The following is a 20,268-nucleotide window of genomic DNA, read 5'->3' as shown; positions in this document are numbered from 1 at the left end:
ATACTAATCAAGGAGAAGGGGACGACAGAGGATGAGATGGTTGGACAGTGTTCTCGAAGCTACTAACATGAGTTTGGCCAAACTGCGAGAGGCAGTGAAGGATAGGTGTGCCTGGTGTGCTCTGGTCCATGGGGTCACGAGGAGTCGGATATGACTGAACGACTGAACAACAACAACAACAATACTAATCAAGTCCCTATTCTGTCCCTGCCACCCACCTTCACTTGAACCCAGCCAGGGGACCAGGTATATGGGGCGCAAGGGGCTCCTGCCCCCCCAATATTGAGGGGGTTCCCCCCACCCCCCACCAGGCACTCTCCATGTGCCCCAGCCTCTGCCTAGTAGCTCAGGAGCCTGGGAGCCAGGCTGCGGCTGGGACGAGCAAGTGTGAAGATCGCTCTCCATGTCACGTGACCGTGCCCCCTCAATTTGGGGGTCAAGTCAGCGCCCCTGAACTCAGCAGCCTTTGGGAGAAGGTGACTGGCCAGGAAGGGCACAGTAACAATCGACCGCTGCAGCAGAAGAGGATTTTGGGCAGCTCAACTGCTTTCACAGCAGTGGGTACCGAAACTACAGGGTGCTACAGGGCATCACAACTATGACATAGTGGATGGAGAAGAATGGAAGGTGAGAGGTGGGGGAGCACTGAATTTTGGCCCCACATAGAGCACTGCTGAAATTTGAAAGACCAAACTCTGCCCCTGACTGCAGCTCCACCTCACTGCCCCCCAGAACTTGCTTGCTGCTGTACAGAGAATCCTGGTGGGCAGAGATGAGAGAGACTACCCCTCCCCTCCAGTTTCATCTAACCAGGTCTCTGAAATACAACACAGGCCACATGCTTACTCAGAGTCAAGCCTTGCATAGCTGTAGTCAGAGGCGTAGCAAGGTAAATTGGTACCCGGGGGCAAAATTTTTTTTGTCAACCCCCCCCCAGAGGCGCAGGAAGGTCAGGTGGTACCCGGTGCGGAAAATTTACTGTCACCACCCCCATTGATCCCCCCCTGCAAAAATGGTTTTACGTTATTTCATATTTTCTTACAAAGGAATAATAACAAGTAATAATAATAAAAAAACTTTTATTTATATCCCGCCCTCCCCAGCCAAAGTCGGGCTCAGGGTGGCTAACATCAGATACATAACTTTGGTATAAAATCAAACAATAATTAAATTACCTCCTAAAAACATCTCAAAATCAAATTAAAGTCTAATTAGATGGCTTTCCACAGGGTTAGGGTTGGGAACAGTAAGTGTTCTCTGAACTGAAATTTCAGCCTTCACGACATAGGAAAACAGCCAAGTGAACAGCTATTTTGGTGGAGGAAGGTCAAGATATTAACCGATATGCATGAAATTTCATACATAGCTATATAATCCCTAGTATAGTAAGATAAGACCTTTGGAGCAGACTTTTTTTAAAAAGTTTTTTATGAACCACTCTAGTAGGGCAGTAATTGTTCCTTGATAATTTGTCACCCCCTCCATTATGGAAATTGGGGCAGTCCACCCCCTATGCCCCCCCTTGCTACGCCCCTGGCTGTAGTTTTGCCATTCACTGACCTGGCAGTGACCACCAGCATTTTCAGCCCAGGGGGACTGTTGCCAAGACTATTCTAGGCATAAGGCCTACTGGTCACAGAATCCAGCACTTTTTGGCACAGAATTTTAGTTTGTCTGGGTATAGCGTGTTTGTTTGTTTGTTTTAAATTAACAGCAGTCAAAACATGAATGGAGGTGGGGTGGCAGACATCCCGTAATCAGTCCACCCATGCACTCAGCTCAAACCATGTGGTTCCATTGTTCACACACAGCCTCCGGGTGCTTGGAAGCCAATCATGTCTGAAGGGCACCATAATGAAAGTGTTCGAGGAACGGAAGGAGTCAATTAAATGGCTGCTTTAAAGATTAAAGCTGGGAATGAGATTTGCTTGGTCTCTTCCACAAGCAAGGACCAGCAAAATTGACTTCTGCCCTTCTGCTTTTGTGCAAACTTCCATGGAAATTGGGGAGAAAGAAAACGTGGGGTTGCAAACTCCATCTGCGCCCCCTCCCCCCACAAAAAACCCTCCTTGCTTTTTTAAATTCCCTGCCACGGACGGCTTGCAAGGAAAAGCAAATGCTTTATAATCAACAGACACATACACAAAATTATGTAAGAACTGGCAAAGCTCAGTAAGCCAAGTGATTATATAAAGTAGTGAAAGCAAAGACTTATTTAATTTCTATCCAGCCACAAGACGGGCTTCCTGGTGCAATGAGGGTAGGATTAGTCATTCTTGGGAAATGCCATGCACGTTCAGGAAGATAAGCTGCCTTTCTTTTGTGATGTGACATCACACAGCCTTCCCTCGAATAAAAGATTTATGCCATAGGAAGGCAGAATTCAGATCCACAAGCTTGATTCTTTCTCACCTCGCTGTTCCTTTTGGTGCTGTTCTCCAACATTTCTATTAAGTTTAAAAAATGCAGTGCAGAACAGAATCCTCAGCACTTAGACAGATCCTGAGGCTCTGCTGTTGCTCAGTGTCAGGGACTGGGCAGAGGAGGAATGGTGGAGACTGCCTCCCCAGCCTGACCCTTCCAGAGAAGAAGAAGACAGTTCAGAATTACAGCAGGGGGTTGAGGAAGATCACAGCTCAGAGGCAGATGGGGGGGGGGGAGCTGGAAATAATGGGAGGGGAGGAGGAGGAGGAAGAAGAAGAAGAAGAAGAAGAAGAAGCACCAGAGGGGCGACAGCTGATGGACACAGTGTCTTTAGAAAGCATTCCAGACCCCCCACTCCCAGAACCTGGAGAGCGTTGAAAGTAGGAGAGCAAAGAGCTCAAACGCAGAAGGCACTTTTCAGCACCCATAGCTGTGGCACATGAGAGAGGGAGAGGGTGGAGACTCACCCAGGGCAATGCCATTATTCCAAGAGGCTGCATTTCCAAGCCTCTCTCTGTGAATATTGAATAAAAAGCAGTTGGTAAGAACTTTTCGTTGTCTTATCCGTTCCTGGCAACCTGCCATAGGGGTTGGATCCTCTGCCACCTGACACTCAGCATTGCTGGGGCGTGGGTAGCTTATCGCTCTGCAGATATTGTTAGGCTCCAACTCCCATCAGCCCCCACCAGTGTGACCAATGGTCAAAGATATGGGAGTTGTGGTCCAGCGGTGGCAACTACTGCTCCAGCAAATGAGGCAATTGCTTCTGCTGTGAAAAAAGTACTGGGGCTGTGCTCCCAAATGTGTCTGTTGCACTATGTCACTGCCAGGTTGAGTCCTTGCCATCTACAATTAAAAGCATCTAAAGGCAAGAATTTTGGGAAGGATCCCTGCCTGAGATCATGGAAAGTCTTTACTAGTCAAAGTAAAATATGCAACTCTGGGCTAGAGGCAGGCTGGTGTGATTCATTGTAAGGAAGGGATGGGAGCCTGTGCCAAGGGATGGAACATTTGAAGTCCAGCCTAACATTTACACATTTTTGAAAACCACTTGCAGATTGAAATAGAGTTATCCTTTGAAATTTGCTCCTCTCTGAATTTTGCAATGCAATCCATGGACCAAGTAATAGTATGTACAAAAATGCATAAATTTGGGTAGAGTGTACATTTCTTTAAAAGGCATAGATTAGTGAAAATAATGAGCAAAAAAGCATTATATCAGGGGAAATTGCTTTGCGATTATTAATTAATTAATCAATTAATTCATCTGAGGATCACAGGGTGGTTTACAATATAAAAACATAAGAATAATACCATAGTGACAAACAAAAACAGCAACCCCTCCCAGCACACAGAGTTTAAAAGGCATTAGATTGTTTAATTAGAAGAGGAATATTTTTGACTGGTGTCTAAAGGCACCAGGTGAGCCTCCCTGGGGAGAGCATATTAGAGGGAAATGCACAGAAAAGTGTGTATATTTGGAGTAATTTGAACTAAAACATTGACGAATTTTCATGAGGACTTTTTTTAAAAATAGCCAACTGATGTGGAAATACGTAGAACCGAGCATAAGATTTTTTTAAAATGAGAAATTTATACATTTGTCTCTCCCTATTTGCAGCCCTCTAAGTAACGTTGGACACCAACTCCCATCAGCATGGCCAGTAGTCAGAGATGATGGGCGCAGTAGTTCAAAACATCTTCAGTGGAGGGCCCAGCTTCACCATCCTCATTGTAAATCACTTTCATATGTCCATATCTCTCACTGCTCAGCCAAAAAGTCAATGACAGGCCTTGATCAAGTAGCTTGCTTCTGCACATGAAGACTATCTCAGTTTGAGACCGCAGAATCCGAAATGCAAAGGAAAGGAAGGGAGGGATCGGATGCCTTACTCAACAGGAGGCCAGTGGTTTATTGATCCATGTCAAGTTACCTGGATTACAGGCACTCCATTAAAGTAAAGAGCTGCAGCAATTAAAAGGCAGAAGGAAGAGATCTGCAGGGCTGCACACGAAGGAGGCATAATGAAACCAGCCGTCCTGAAAGAACAAGGCAAAACGTCTGTCTAGATCGTGTTCTTTCTCTCTTGTGGGAGACGGGATGCCTCCGGATATTAACTGCTGGGAATCTACAACTGGGGAGAGCACAGTTGTACTTGGGTCATAGTATCACATGATGAAAGAGTTGGAAGGGTCCCCAAGGCTGATCTAGGCTAACTCCCTGAAATGCAGCCAAAGAATCTCTGGCAGATGACCATCCAACCCCTTTTTGAGATCCTACTTGTTAGCTTACCGTAGGCAACTGATTGGACAATTTGTGAGAACTGGATGCTAGACCAGATTTTCCATTTTTCCGTGTGCTCTTATTTACACAAATTTTTGTCCCCATTTTACAGGGCGAAACATTAAGGTAACACGGGACAGGAAATGAAGTCAGGCAAACTAAAGCCCTGTTTAGGGAAGTTTTTAATTTGTGACTCTGTACTGTATTTTGGTATTTGTTGGAGGCCGCCCAGAGTGGCGGGGGAGACCCGGCCAGATGGGCGGGGTATAAATAATAAATTATTATTATTATTATTATTATTATTATTATTATTATTATTATTATTATTATTATTATTATTATTATTATAAACTCTGACAGATCACAGGGTGGGGTGTGACCTGATGTTCTGGATCATGCCAATTTTAAGAGCTTTTAAGTATGGCCCCCTGACTTCCATTGATGTCACAGCAGGGTTACCCAAATGCATGATAAAGGAAGCATGCTTCTTTCCTGCATTAAGATTGGAGTCACATTTCATGTGCATGCCAGAAAAGGTTGGCTTTCAGAGTATTAAGGAGTATAGTTGATCCATCCTCAGAGAATCCTATCGCCAATGTTTCTTCATGATCCAGAGAGTCTTTCCTATGGGATGTGGGACAGAGGCCAGCCTTTAGCATATCCTTGGCATGCAGACAAGCCTTGGCAACAGGTGACGGTAAAGGTACTTAGCCTGGGATTTGAAGAACTGTCAGTCAGAGTAGACCAGGGGTCAGCAAAGTTACCGTGCCTCAGGCCGGTGTCTCCAGCGCCGATCGTGCTGCGGGCCGGAGGGCTGGGGAGCGCGCGCCCATACACGTGCACACACGCTATTTCTGACGCACTTCCGGGTCGGAGGAGCACTGGAAATAGCTTGTGCACATGTGCACGGGCCTCCTCTGACCCGGATGTGCACCGGAAGTAATGCTTGCGTATGCGCTCAAGCTATTTCTGGTGCTCCTCCAACCCGGAAGTGGACAGCCGCACCACGCTGCGGCGGTAAGAGCGGGCAGAGGCAGCAGGTGCTGGGGGGCGCTGGGGGATGGATAAATGAGTCCCTCGGGCCATATCCGGGCCCCGGGCCATAGTTTGGAGACCTCTGGAGTAGACCATCTACTCTGGCAAAATCGCTACATGAGACCAGAGCAGTGACTGGATAATTTTGCTGTGTGTGTCCCAACATTGGAATGATCGAGCTATTCAGTCATGCCTGATGCAGAGCAGGTATGAAGCAGGATTATTCCTTCCTATGGAATGGGGCAGATCCAGAGCAGTAAATCACCCAGAAGCACAGCAAGCATTACTGAATTCATTTTACATAGCACATTCATATCCCCCCAGCACAGAGACTGCATTTCCACCCACCCCCCACTTTAAGGCTCCCAGAAGTTGCTGCTGCTTTTTAAAACAGAACGGCCTCAAGCTAACAAGACGCCGAATTCCTCCTTTGAAAATGGTACTTGGGAGACAGCCACCCTTTGTGCCTTCAGTGCTATTCTTTCGCCTCGCAAGAATTCTGCTCATTTCAAAGTGGTTTCCTTTTCTTTTTTCTTTTTTTTTTAGTTTTCTTTTGCTGCTGTTGCAACCACAATCTGTTGCCATAGAGCGTGGATCTGACAATGTAAGCAGAGAAATGTAATTTCGAGGCGGGAAGGAAGTAGGATGCTTGTTTAACTCGATGTCTCTTGACATTTTCCTAACAAGAGAAAGAATAACTTAAAGGGATGGAAAGAGGGAGGGGGAACAGGTGGGTTCCTTTCTAGCTGTTTTTAACTCCTATCCAAAGGAGGAAACAGCATTAGACCAGACGCATGGGATCAAGCAGCTGAGTAGCACCCAATAACTGTTTCTGACTTCCCCTGTTTGGAGCACATGCTTTCAATCCCCATTTAGTTAACCAAAGCTAGGAATAGCCAGGGCACAGAGATGGTCCACCATTCCATTCTCCTCAACCTCCACATGTCAGCCTGGCTTTCCCCTACAGAGGCAACGCGAGCAAAGAGCATGTGTGGGATCTGAACACACATTGAGGAACTCCTGTAGGAACTCACCCAAAGGATTTGCTTATAATAAAATAAAAGCCTGCTGGATCAGGCCGATCACCCACACAGTACAGCATCCTGTGCTCCCAGTGGCCAACCAGAGCCTAATGTTAAGTTGTTCAAAGTTTTCCAGTTCCAGGTGACAAGCTGCTGAGCAGCCACTAACAGAGATGATCTACCAGTTCTTTGTAAAGTAAGCTTTTCTGCTCTTCGTCAGAAAGGGACAGCAACCCCAGTTGTGGATTCTGCAACCCTTATTGTCGAGTGATCTCCCTTATCCCCTTGAAAACCAGAGTGCAGAACTTTGATGCCTCATCACAAGACTACCACATGTCATAAAAGGTACCCTTGATGCTAAAACCCCACCAATATTTGGGTGAGACTTGAGGGCTGATATTGGACTCAGCTACATTAGGGTTTTTTTAAGCGTTATAACACTGTGACACCAGATGGCGCTGTAGAGTTCGATCCTTCAGCAACGTGATTTCCCATTATGAGTTTTACAACACGTTTTCCTGAAATGCGATTTTTTTAAAAATGTGTCTAGATCCAGCCCTCGTTATATTTGCCCGGTGTTAAATGCAAAACAATGGATTCCTTTCGGGATGTCTCCATGAATTCTTGCTCATAGGAATCTTAGTGTTATTTTGTATCCATATTCTTCACCATTCTCCTAAGCCAATCTCAACACTCAAGTCTTCCTCCTAAATTCTTTTTAGTGCTATACCAGGTGACTGCTCTCCTTTTGCATTGGATGCCTTCTTTTATCTCTCTCTTACAGCACTGATCCTGCCTCCCCTTACTGATTCTGCCACACATGCCATTTCTCATTTCTCACTGACTGATGGGAACCCAAGCCCTATTAGGAATGGTCGAAGGACCTGGGTGTGTTTAGCTTGGAGAAGAGAAGGTGAAGTGGAGACATGATTTCTGTCTTCAAGTACCTGAAAGGCTGTCAAAAGCATGAGGCAAGTTTGCCCCAACATCAAATGACCCCTTCTTCCTAGGAGGGTTCTCCTACCATTAAGCCTAAATCTGCTTTCCTGCAATTTCATAGAATCATAGAGTTGGAAGAGACCACAAGGGCCATCCAGTCCAACCCCCTGCCAAGCAGGAAACACCATCAAAGCATTCCTGACAGATGGCTGTCAAGCCTCTGCTTAAAGACCTCTAAAGAAGGAGACTCCACCACACTCCTTGGTAGCAAATTCCACTGCCGAACAGCTCTCACTGTCAGGAAGTTCTTCCTAATGTTTAGGTGGAATCTTCTTTCTTGTAGTTTGAATCCATTGCCCCGTGCCCGCTTCTCTGGAGCAGCAGAAAACAACCTTTCTCCCTCCTCTAGATGACATCCTTTTACATATTTGAACATGGCTACCATATCACCCCTTAACCTTCTCTTCTCCAGGCTAAACATACCCAGCTCCCTAAGCCATTCCTCATAAGGCATCGTTTCCAGGCCTTTGACCATTTTGGTTGCCCTCTTCTGGACACGTTCCAGCTTGTCAGTATCCTTCTTGAACTGTGGTGCCCAGAACTGGACACAGTATTCCAGGTGAGGTCTGACCAGAGCAGAATATAGTGGTACTATTACCTCCCTTGATCTAGACGCTATACTCCTATTGATGCAGCCCAGAATTTGCATCTCTTTATTCTAATCCCATTCTCTGGAGCAATATAGAACAAGGAAGTCTTAGTGGATTCTCCTTTTCTTGGTGGTATTTTCAGCAGAGATTGGGTGGGGCATTTGTCTGGGAAGCTGTAGCTGCCAGATCCCTGAGCAGGGAGGGTAAGATTAGTTGGCACCCAATAACTTTCCCCATCTTAAATTCTATAATAATTCTGCCTCCATTCATCTCTCATGTGCCTCATTTGGGTCTAGGTTTTTATCTATTGCTCTGCTATTCTTTATCGTGTTGTGGATGATTTGCATCAACAGTAATTTGTGAAGAAAGAACTTTGTTTGGAATCAGAAGGGTTGCAGATTTCAATGCAGATTTTTAACGAGGGAGTAGCTATCCCTCATTTGAACTGCACTTACAACTGTCATTTACCGTACGGAATCCCCCCAGGTCACATTTGTTCACAAAATACGTCCGGCAGCAAAGAGCTCCCTGGAGCATTTAAAGACTATTGCAGAGGCTTCCTGCTCCAATAGTTTAAAACGTTCCCAGTGGCATTCTTACTGCAGGAAACATGTGAGCACAGTTCCTGGAGTAAATCTGCTATTACTCCTTGCTTCAGTCACGGGGAAAGATAGGCCTCTGCCTTCTTTCTGAAGCGAGGGCAGGCAAAGCTTTATTATTTATTAGTTATTTAAGGCAGCACATATGATCACTTCCTTCCCCGTGTTATTCTCACAACAACTCTGTGAAGCAGACTAGGCTTAGTGACTGAACCCCTAAGCGACATGGCTAGGAGGGGAGTTGAACTGGAGTCTCCCCCAATCCTAGTTAGGGGTGAGGGGAAAACACACATTTACAGGCAAATCTGTCCAATTTTCTGTTTCCTGAAACAATCCTTGAACCGAAACACAGCCATCCTTCATACCCTCCAATTTTTGCATTGTGGTTCTCCCACTGAGTTGTTGGCGTACGTCTTTCTCAAAAGACAATGGAGTATGCCTCCGGGGAGGGGTGCGTGTCAAACCGTTTCATCAGCAGCACAAAAATGTCCTCTTTGGGGTACAATCCTGGGCAGTGTGTGTGGAGGTCCTGGGCAGCCCAGATGACAAGACATCCTTCTCGGCCTCACTGATGCAGTCCAAAGGAAACCAGAGCAAGACGTTTGGCTGCAGGAGTTGCTGGAAGGAGGAGTACATCACACCATCCAACTGCCTTAGGGACTCCATTCTGGATTTCTGTAGGGTCGACTCCTTAGCACAGGCATCCCCAAACTTGGCCCTCCAGCTGTGTTGGGACTACAACTCCCATGATCCCAAGCTAACAGAACCAGTGGTCAGGGATGATGGGAATTGTAGTCCCAAAACAGCTGGAGGGCCGAGTTTGGGGATGCCTGCCTTAGCATTTTCTTCATCCAAAGATGAAGGCAGTGAAGGTTTAGGATCAGAGTTTCCCTTCCCCATCTGCCCCTCACTTCCCTCTACAGCACGTGAAGCCAGGGGCGGAGGAAAGGGGGTGAGGTGGGTGCGTGCCACCCCGGGTGTCACCACTGAGGGGGGTGACAAAATGCCAGGCAGCACACACCACAGAGCATCCTGATCAAGTTTGCAGATGACACCAAAATGGGAGGGGTGGCTAATACCCCTGAGGACAGGATCACAATTCAAAATGACCTTAACAGATTAGAGAACTGGGCCAAAGCAAACAAGATGAATTTTAACAGGGAGAAATGTAAAGTACTACACTTGGGCAAAAAAAATGAAAGGCACAAATACAGGATGGGTGACACCTGGCTTGAGAGCAGTACATGTGAAAAGGATCTAGGAGTCTTGGTAGACCATAAACTTGACATGAGTCAACAGTGTGATGCAGCAGCTAAAAAAGCCAATGCAATTCTGGGCTGCATCAATAAGAGAATAGCATCTAGATCAAGGGAAGTAATAGTACCACTGTATTCCGCTCTGGTCAGACCTCACCTGGAATACTGTGTCCAGTTCTGGGCACCACAGTTCAAGAAGGATACTGACAAGCTGGAACGTGTCCAGAAGAGGGCAACCAAAATGGTCAAAGGCCTGGAAACGATGCCTGTCAGGAATGCTTTGATGGTGTTTCCTGCTTGGCAGGGGGTTGGACTGGATGGCCCTTGTGGTCTCTTCCAACTCTATGATTCTATGATTCTACCACAGGGCCTGCAGCATGCCTGAGCCATACGCCTCTCCTGGGAGAGACACAGTGGCTTGGGCGCGCACAGGCTCCGCGCTGCCCAAACGGTCTGCCCTCCTCCTCCTTCCCAGCTGTAGGGCGGCTCAGTGGAAGAAGGTAGGCAGACTCCGGAGGCCCCGCAGTGTGGATTGCCCTGCCCCTGTGTGCACTGCCCCAGGTGCCCGAGCGGCTTCCTCCGGCACTGCATGCAGAAACTGCTTTCTTGACCATTGGAACTACTATTGATCTCCTCTGCTCGATTCACAGAAGCCTGTCTTTTGAATGCAAGTCCCTAACTCAGCAAGGGTTGATACCCATTGGCTACCCTCACCTGGTTTAGCCAGCCCGTCAGAGTGGTTTCCTGGGGTGTGGCCGCTAACGCATGCTGGCCGCTTCTAGTAGCCACAGGTGAGAGCTGAGTGCAGGTTGGAGACCAAAGGTGGACAAACTAACTCGGAAGGAGTACAACAACCAGGTTCACTATAGTTCAGGCAAACACATGGTTCCTCTCCGAATCTCCTGTATTCCCATAAAATTTGCATTCTGGAATGTTAGTCATGAAACTCACCCCCCCCCCAAAAAAAAGCCGCAAAAGGGATATCCCTCTACACATGCTTATTACTGGCTGGAAGAACAAGAGGATAAGTAAAGGGTGTAATTATAGCCATGGAACTTTTCTCAGTTCAGGCACAACCTGCCACTAGTGTAGAGTGGAAAACCTCGCTGAATGACTGGGGTTCTGGATCATGTAGGAAGCCTTTCCCAACTTGTATAGGAGAAACAAGTGGAAGTCAATCTTCAGGAATCTTATCCCAGCAAAGAGTACTAGGAGACATCTGTCCTACTGCCCAGCTTAGAAGTGATTCATTGGTACAATGTACTATAAAGTTTTAAAAGACTGGATGATTCAACCAATGATGGAGGTATGCAATGAAATATTACAGGGGAAGAGGGCACCAGAGACTTGGAAGGAAGCTTATATTACTCTGATACCGAAGCCAGACACTGATAAAACACAAGTTAAGAATTACCGACCGATCTCATTATTGAATGTGGACTATAAAATATTTGCAAATATTTTGGCCAAAAGACTGAAGAGTGTGTTGAAGGAATACATCCACAATGATCAAGCAGGTTTCCTGCCAGAAAGGCATTTGAATGGAAATATAAGAAATATAGTGGATGTATTGGAAAGATTAGAAAAAAGAAGTAATACAAGAGCTATTTTGATGTTCGTTGATGCGGAGAAGGCCTTTGATAATATTTCTTGGAACTTTATGAAACAAAATTTTCAAAAGATGGAGATGGGAGGTAATTTTTTGAATGGAATAAATGCAATATATCAGGAACAGAAAGCAAAAATTATTGTGAATAATGTGGTCTCAGAGGAAATAAAAATCGAGAAGGGAACAAGACAGGGGTGCCCTCTATCCCCATTACTTTTTATTTCGGTCCTGGAAGTCCTATTAAATATGATTAGGCAAAATGAAGATATTAAAGGAATAAGAGTGGGAGAAAGAGAATATAAAGTGAGAGCGTTTGCAGACGATGTGGTTTTAACCCTACAGGATCCAGAAAACAGTGCAAAGTATGCACTGGAGACAATTCAACATTTTGGGCAGGTCGCAGGTTTCAAGTTAAACAAGAATAAAACCAAAGTTTTAACTAAAAATATGAGTAAAGAAGAGTGTACGAGATTGGAATTACAAACAGGGCTTAGCTTCGTGAAGAAAGTAAAATATCTGGGTGTTAATATGACTGCAAATAATTTAAACTTATATAGAGACAATTATGAGAAGGTGTGGAATGAGATAAAGAGAGATCTAGAAATATGGAATAGATTGAAATTGTCATTATTAGGTAGAATTTCTGTGATAAAAATGAATGTTTTGCCAAAAATGTTATTCTTGTTTCAGTCGTTGCCAATTATAGATAAGATGGAATGTTTCAAAAAATGGCAGAAAGATCTAACGAAATTTATCTGGCAGGGAAAGAAACCCAGGATTAAGTATAAGATTTTAATAGATGCAAAAAATAGAGGGGGATTCTCCCTGCCAGATTTGAGAACTTATTATGAGGCAGCAGCTTTCTGCTGGTTGAAAGATTGGTTTTTGTTAGAAAATGCTGATGTATTAGATTTAGAAGGACACGATAATGTTTTTGGTTGGCATGCTTATTTATGGTACGACAAATGCAAAGTACACAGTGGTTTCAAGAAACATATAATTAGAAATTCTCTGTATAAAATTTGGATGAAATATAAGGTTTTTATAGAAAACAAAACACCCAGATGGTTATCACCTTTGGAAGCTAAAGCACATAAATGTAAAAACTTGGATCGACAATGGCCGAAATATAAAGACATTTTGATACAAGAAGGACAGAGTTTCAAATTAAAAAGTTATGAACAATTGAAAGACCAAGTTACAAACTGGTTACAATACCATCAGATTAATGAAACATTTAAAGCAGACAAGAAAGTTGGTTTTCAGACAGAAAAATCCAAATTGGAGACTGAACTATTAGAACCAAAAATTAAAAATCTTTCCAGAATGTACAATTTGATACTGGGGTGGCATACACAAGATGAGTTGGTGAAATCGGCAATGATTGAATGGGCAAAAGACCTAGGGCACAACATTATGATGGAGGATTGGGAGAGATTGTGGAATCAAAATATCAAATTTACAGCATGCAGTTTGTTAAGAGAAAATATTATGAAGATGATTTACAGGTGGTATTTGACCCCTGTTAAACTGGCTAAAATGTATCATGGTTTAAGTAATAAGTGCTGGAGATGTAAACAATCCGACGGAACATTTTTTCACATGTGGTGGGGGTGCCCGAAGGTGAAGGACTTTTGGGAAAAAGTCTATAATGAGTTGAAAAAAATTCTCAGATATACTTTTAAGAAAAAACCGGAAGCCTTTTTATTAGGTATTCTAGGTAAAGACATTTTGAAATGTGATAGAAACTTAGTATTGTATGCCACAACAGCAGCAAGAGTGGTAATAGCAAAGAACTGGAAATTGGAAGAGCTACCTACTATTGAACAATGGCAGATGAAGATGCTGGAATATATGGAGCCGGCGGAAATGACCGGGAGAATCCGTAACCAGAGTGACGACGTGGTGGAGAAAGAATGGGGAAAATTTAAATTGTATTTAAAAAAGCATTGTAATATTTAAAAGTTTATTTTTATTGGTAAAAGAAGGATAGGCTGTCAATGTATAGGTTGAAGTGAATAATAAGAATTCTAGGAAATTATAAACTTTACAAATAGATTTTGAATATATGTTAGTGGTTAATAGCTAATAGTTAACAGTTAATAGTTATAAATTTAAATAGTTCTGAATTTTAAGATTGTTAGCATTTATAAATGTGGGAGAAATTAAAATTGGAAGTTACGTTTAATATTCTCAAGGGAAGCAAATAAGGGGAAACAGGAGGAAGTCCGTAAAAGATGATAAGAAAATGGAGTTATTTTTAGTATGATGATGCATTTTTTTTCTTTTTGTGTATATTTTTTGATGTTTCTCTTTTTTATTGTGTTTAGTTGTTTGTTGTTGTTAGTGTGTATTTGTAGATGTCTATTTTTCTTTTTCTTTTTTTGAAAATACAATAAATATTATTTGGGAAAAAAAAGAAGTGATTCATTGGAGCAATCCCCACCTCTAGCTATTTCCGTGGCACTTCATGGGATACTGCATAGCAATCTGACTTCTACTGAGTCATACCAAAGGTCTATCAAGTTCGGTATCATCTACAATGAATGGCAGTGGCTCTTTGCCCAGCCCTACCTAGTGATGTCATGGATTGAACCTAGGACCTCAGGGTCGCTAACACAGCTCAGAACCCCTACCTTGCTGTATGCATGCTTTAAAAAGGAGGCAAAAATGTGTCCTTTTCACACTTACTGACTTCTACAATTACTTTAGGTCAGGTAGTGTGCTCCTAAGTACAGTGGTACCTCGGGTTACAGACGCTTCAGGTTACAGACGCTTCAGGTTACAAACTCCACTAACCCAGAAATAGTACCTTGGGTTAAGAACTTTGCTTCAGGATTAGAACAGAAATTGCGCGGTGGCAGCGGGAGGCCCCATGAGCTAAAGTGGCACCTCAGGTTAAGAACAGTTTCAGGTTAAGAACGGACCTCCAGAACAAATTAAGTTCTTAACCCGAGGTATCACTGTAATGTGTTCCTACACACCAGGGCCATCTTAAACATATCCAGTGCCATGGTGCAAAGCTCCCCCCCCCTGTTTCCCATAGTTTTAGGGAGGACGGCACTGCCGGTGGGGCAGCTGGCAGCTTCGTGCCGCGGTGGCCACGGCAGACGGAGGCAGGCGAGGGTGGTGAGCTGATGCTGGGAGGTGCCGCATCCAGCCTCCGCCTCTTCCCTTGTGCCCTCCATAACTTGGCACCCTGCCCCCCTGCCACTAGCCTCTATGGGTAAGACGCCCCTGCTATAGACGCAGGGAACAAAGTTTATTGTGCCTTGATTTTGGAGAAGGATGTTGCTCCTTGACTTTCTTTGGCATCCCCTCTGGGCCTCGGATACATTGCTAGGACAGGAAACTGCCTTTGTTCTCCTAAGGATCTGCGAGACATTTAGTCCTGAAGTGCTTCCTTTTAGAAACAAGGGTGGCTTTCTTTTTTTCCATTTTGCAGCTGGCTAAAAGCGATGCAACTTGTTTGACACTGATATTGATTCAAAGTTTGCTTGCACTTAAATTCACGCCTGGGTAAACCTTAAGAACACATGCAGAATTTCTCCCATCCACCGTGACATCCAAATAACCCTCCACTCTGTAGAATCTGTCCACAAACCAATCTGAGCACAGTGTTTTGGCGAAATTCGACTCCCTTAAACCCAAGAACCCAAGCTCCACTTGCCTTGTAATTAGCGACATAAGTTTCCCACACCTCAGCCCCTCTCAGCGTTGCTGAGCATAGCACACCTCCCTGAAGCTGGAATGTGCTGTCTGATCCACAAACCACTTAAGCCTTCTTGAAGTCAGGATGCATGTGCCAATCAAGGATTAAGTTGCTCGACCTAAAGCATGCTACTCTCTCCATGCCTGCATATTTCCAATAAACATGAATAGCCTTTGCTATCCACAGTTAGCTCAAAGCTAATTTTAGGAACGCACTGAAAATCACTTCTGTGGAAAAACACAACATTTTGGGTTGCATATTGCAGTCCTATGCAAAATTCCCAGTGAAGCCCCAATGACTTAACTTCTCATTCATATTATTGGGGTGCAGTGAGATGCATGCACAATAGCTCTCAGCTGTTAATGTCTTCTCGCATCCACTTGCCAGTCCAAATGCCTTGGTTTGTCCTCGTTATGTTATCCACCGTCAGGCACGCTGGCACACGCTTAGGAACGTGTGTGCCCCTTCTAGGAACAAGCCAATAAAATACTACACGGCTGAACAGTAGCCCTGGTGGCATTTCTCAACAATTTTACTGGTTTGCTTCACTATGAATTAATATGGAACTCCACACTCTTCCTTTCTAGTCTGGTATGCCTGTGAGCAACTTCAGGGGATGTTTTAGCATCTTTTGCACACTTAATAACCATGGACAGCCAGGGCCTCCCTCATAACCAGGGCAAGTGAATATTACGTGTGCAAGCTCAGAAAAAAGGTACAATCTGTCAATAGGGCAAAAGCTTCCGTTTCTTGAGAAGCTCTACTTTCCTTTTCGTTTAAAAGCAAGTTTCTAGTCCCCATTGTTGAGTGAATTTTTTGGTAATGTATGGGGAAATCCCAGGACCCCAGTGAGTTCCTGAGTAAGATTTCCAGTGGTCAGAGAATGAAATTCAGTGCCCTAGCTAGATAGCTGCTTGCCTCTTGAGCAGCAAAAGCAGAATAAATTAAAACTAAATAGTAAACATTTCAGACTCAATCGTCTAAATAATAAAGAGAAATCATGCAAATCTGCTGGATTTGTACAGTTTATACAGTTTGCAGAGCTCAGCTTCCCATTTCATTGGGGCAGACAGCACTCAGCTTTGTTTTTGAATCTCAGGACAATTTCACACATTACGCAGGCAACAAAACTGGGTTTGCAGGTGAGCATACTTGCAGCTGAGAGCCCGGAGCCAAACTCCACCAGCTCACAACTGTACACGTGGGACTCATGTGTGTTTGTTGCATGTACACTTCACTTTTTCTTTTCCCTGAACACTTTCCTAAAAACCGTAGATGTTCCTTTACACCGTGTCATGTGGGAAACAGCCTTTACAGAATTGCAAGCATCTCTCCTGCAAAGTTCAGCAAGCTTGTCTGCTTCGGTCATTTGGGAGCAGCGGCACGCAAGGGCTCCCGACGAGAAAGCAACACGAGGAACTGAGCGTGCTCGAGAGAGAGAGAGAGAGAGAGCTTCTGTCATCTGCTGCGACAGGGGAAAGCTTATGGCTTTATAGGAAAATGAGCGTCTGCTTGCTATGTTTTCAATTTTTCCCCCTAAGTCACTAACTAATCCCTGATCTCTAGGTATTAAACATAGCTAGAGCCGAGTGCAGTTTAGACAAGCTGTCAGCAGCAATACAAAACAAAGCAGACATAGAAACTGACCTGGATGACAACTTTCAGTGTGGACGCTTCTACTATCTGGGTGCAGATCACGGTGTCTGGATCTTGCTTGTACACCTCTCCCATGGTCAAGATCATCGGAATGGCCAGCAGGAATGAGGCGACCCAGATGCAGCTGATGAATTTTTTGGTCCTGCTCCTGGACATGATGCTCTTGGCTTTGAAAGGGTGGCAGATGGCCATATATCTTTCGACACTGAGGCTGGCGATGTTGAGGGCAGTGGCATAGGTGCAGGCGTCCCTCAGGAAGTAGTAGCCCTTGCAGATGTCGTTGCCGAAAGCCCAGGGGTGATGCACCCAGATGAAGTTGTACAGTTCGATGGGCATGCAGAGGAGGAAGATGAGCAGGTCGGAGAACGCCAGGCTGGCCAGGTGGTAATGGACCGTGCTTTGCAGGTTCTGCAGGGACTTTTTCTGCACCAGGGTGTAGGCAGTGATGGAGTTGCCAATGGTCCCCACCAGGAAGAGCACCAAGTAGATGACGGTGACCATGACTTTGGAGTAGATGTCCGTGTTCACGTCCAGGTCCTCCTCATTGGGCACCTTGGACCCAAGCTCCGAACCATTGGAGACATTCCCAGCTGAAGGCAGCACGTAGTTGGTGGGCAGCAAGTGAAACTGACCCATAAGGTATCCCAGCTGGTAGAGCGAAGAAGTTGTGTTAAGGTGCATGTCGACTCTCCTCGCAAGAGCAGAAGGCTTCCCGGGACGCCGCTGAGGATGCTTGCTTGAAGGATGCTTCCCAGCCCCAACTGGTACCCAGCTTTGAGGGAGGCTGCCTGGAAACTGTCGCCTGAGCAGAGGGTGTGACTGGTGCTCGTTGCTGCCAAGCAGCGAGAGTGCAAACCCAAAGTGGAAACTTGTCTCGTTTTTCAATGTGCTGGAGAGGAGGAGCCTGCTGGCAAGAGCCTCTCTCTGTGTGTATAAGAGAGAGGAAGGGGAGAGCAGTTGGAAGCAGCCTGCCACCGAGGCGGCTCCGGAAAAAGCATGCAGCAGTTTTTACTCGCGAGTCCAGCACCAGGCAGCAGGCAGCTCCCGTGTCTTTCCCCTTCTGACTCTCCTCCCCCCATCCCTGGCTCTTTGTGCGTGCCTCGTTCTTTAGGCTCCTGCACTCTCCAGATGCGAATAGCGCTAATGTGGTTTAGCAGGACAATAATCTCTCTCTCTCTCTCTCTCTCTCCCCAGGATGAGCAAGTGAGTGAGAGAGACTGAGCTGTTCTCCCGGCCATGTATACATTATATGTGTAAGTAAGGATGGGGGAGAAATTTGATTTTGTTCTCATTGTAATGTGAAGCTACTGAATTTGAGCACCTCAAATTGCTACGCCAAGAGAAGTGCAGCGGTCCTTTGACATTTGCACTTCCTCTGAATTTTGCAATGTGCTCCTCCGGTGGAACAGTGTCTACAAAAAGGAATACGTAAGGGGGAAAGGGTGCACAAAAATGATATATCAGTAACATGCAGAAAGGGATTGTTTTTGGGGAGATGTGTGTGTTATTCAGAACTGCATGAAATAATGCGTTCATAGGAGAAATTCACATGCTTGCGAATTTTCACAAGGATTAAAAAAAGTAAAGAGAAAACATATTGTGAGTTTGCTGCAGAAATGTGAACTGAATTCATGATTGGAAAAATGAGAAACTGAGGGAAAGCAAAATGGACAGATTCATGCATCCCTTTGTGCAAATCAAATTAGCACAAAGCTGGCCAATATTTTCCTTATAGGGCTTCTCTCCTCCTTTCATCTTCGCCATCTTCAAAACCTCTGAATATTTATAAGGGGGGGTTGTCTCTTTTACATTTCCCACTTGCACACCAGTGTTTGTATATTTTTCAGCTTTATGGATTCCATAAAGAGTTAGATATATCATTTATGAAGACTGTCATGAGAGGTTAGAAATAATTTCAGCTCCCTGGCATTTCTTCCACAGGGAACCAAGTAGTGGAAACAGGCTGGTACACAGTGTGGAGTCATCCTTCTCCAATACACTTTCTCTTGTAGGGAAACCTGCAGTTGCTGTTTGACTCCAACTCCCATCAGCCCCAGCCAGCCTGGGCAATTGACAGAGATGATGGTAGTTGCAGTCCAACAGCTTCTGGACGGTTACAGGTTCCCTATCAGTGCTGGATGAATTTTTCATACTCCCTATCTGGTGGATCTCCATATTGGGCTCTCAATATGCAGGGTGCACTCAAGTCATTTTGCTGCCTGAGGTACCTCGCCCATGCAAATGCTAACCAGAATGCCAGATGACTCTTAATTTGGTGAAGGCATCAGGCTAGCTTTGGGGGGGGGGGACACAGGACAGGCTATGTGGTACTACGTCTGTTGCCCAGCCTTAGCATCCGCCTAATGGGAGAGCCAGTTTTACCCAGGACCTAGTGCTGTGGGCTAGCTGAGTTGTCAGTTGAGAAGCACTGAGTTCGAATCCTGCACCAAACATAAACACAGTAGTCTCAGGCAAGAGACTTTGTTCTTTCATCCTCATGAGAGAGGCAGTGTGGTGTAGTGGTTAAGAGCGGTAGACTCGTAATCTGGTGAACCGGGTTTGCTTCCCTGCTCCTCCACATGCAGCTGCTGGGTGACCTTGGGCTAGTCACACTTCTTTGAAGTCTCTCAGCCCCACTCACCTCACAGAGTGTTTGTTGTGGGGGAGGAAGGGAAAGGAGATTGTTAGCCACTTTGAGACTCCTTTGGGTAGTGATAAAGTGGGATATCAAATCCAAATCCAAACTCCTCCTCCTCCTCCTCCACCTCCTCCTCCTCCTCCTCCTCCTCCTCCTCCTCCTCCTCCTCTCATCCTGCCTCTTCATCTGCAACAATCCTGCTTTCACTTACAGAATTGGACAACTCTGTTAACACATGGGAAGTGCTTTGAAGAGTCATAGAAAAGTCACAGGTTGCACAAGTAGCGTGTCAAATTGACTAGCGACTCTGGAAGGTCAGAAGTTGCCCTGAAATTACAAGAGGGGCACAGGGGTCAGGTGACACAGAGGTGATGGAAGGTGAGGGATCAGGAAGTAGGACTTCACCCTGCTCTTACTCTCCCAATTTTAATCTCCAAATCAGTG

The 20,268-nt window shown here is 45.2% G+C and overlaps 1 protein-coding gene across 1 annotated transcript in view; it reads right to left on the bottom strand.

The window, feature by feature from the left end:
* Positions 1–18,174, bottom strand: part of NTSR1 (neurotensin receptor 1) — a 126,935-nt gene extending 108,761 nt beyond the window's left edge. The window contains exon 1 of the mRNA XM_033153697.1: positions 17,178–18,174. Coding sequence (XP_033009588.1) covers positions 17,178–17,867 — 690 coding nt within the window. The 5' untranslated portion in view covers positions 17,868–18,174. The remainder of the gene's footprint in view (positions 1–17,177) is intronic.
* Between the last annotated feature and the right edge of the window lie 2,094 nt (positions 18,175–20,268).

The sequence above is a fragment of the Lacerta agilis genome, chromosome 6 (genome assembly GCF_009819535.1).
Source record: "Lacerta agilis isolate rLacAgi1 chromosome 6, rLacAgi1.pri, whole genome shotgun sequence".
NCBI classification, from domain to species: domain Eukaryota; kingdom Metazoa; phylum Chordata; class Lepidosauria; order Squamata; family Lacertidae; genus Lacerta; species Lacerta agilis.
The sequence above is the reverse complement of the archived record's forward strand: the minus strand, read 5'-3'. Positions and strand labels throughout refer to the sequence as shown.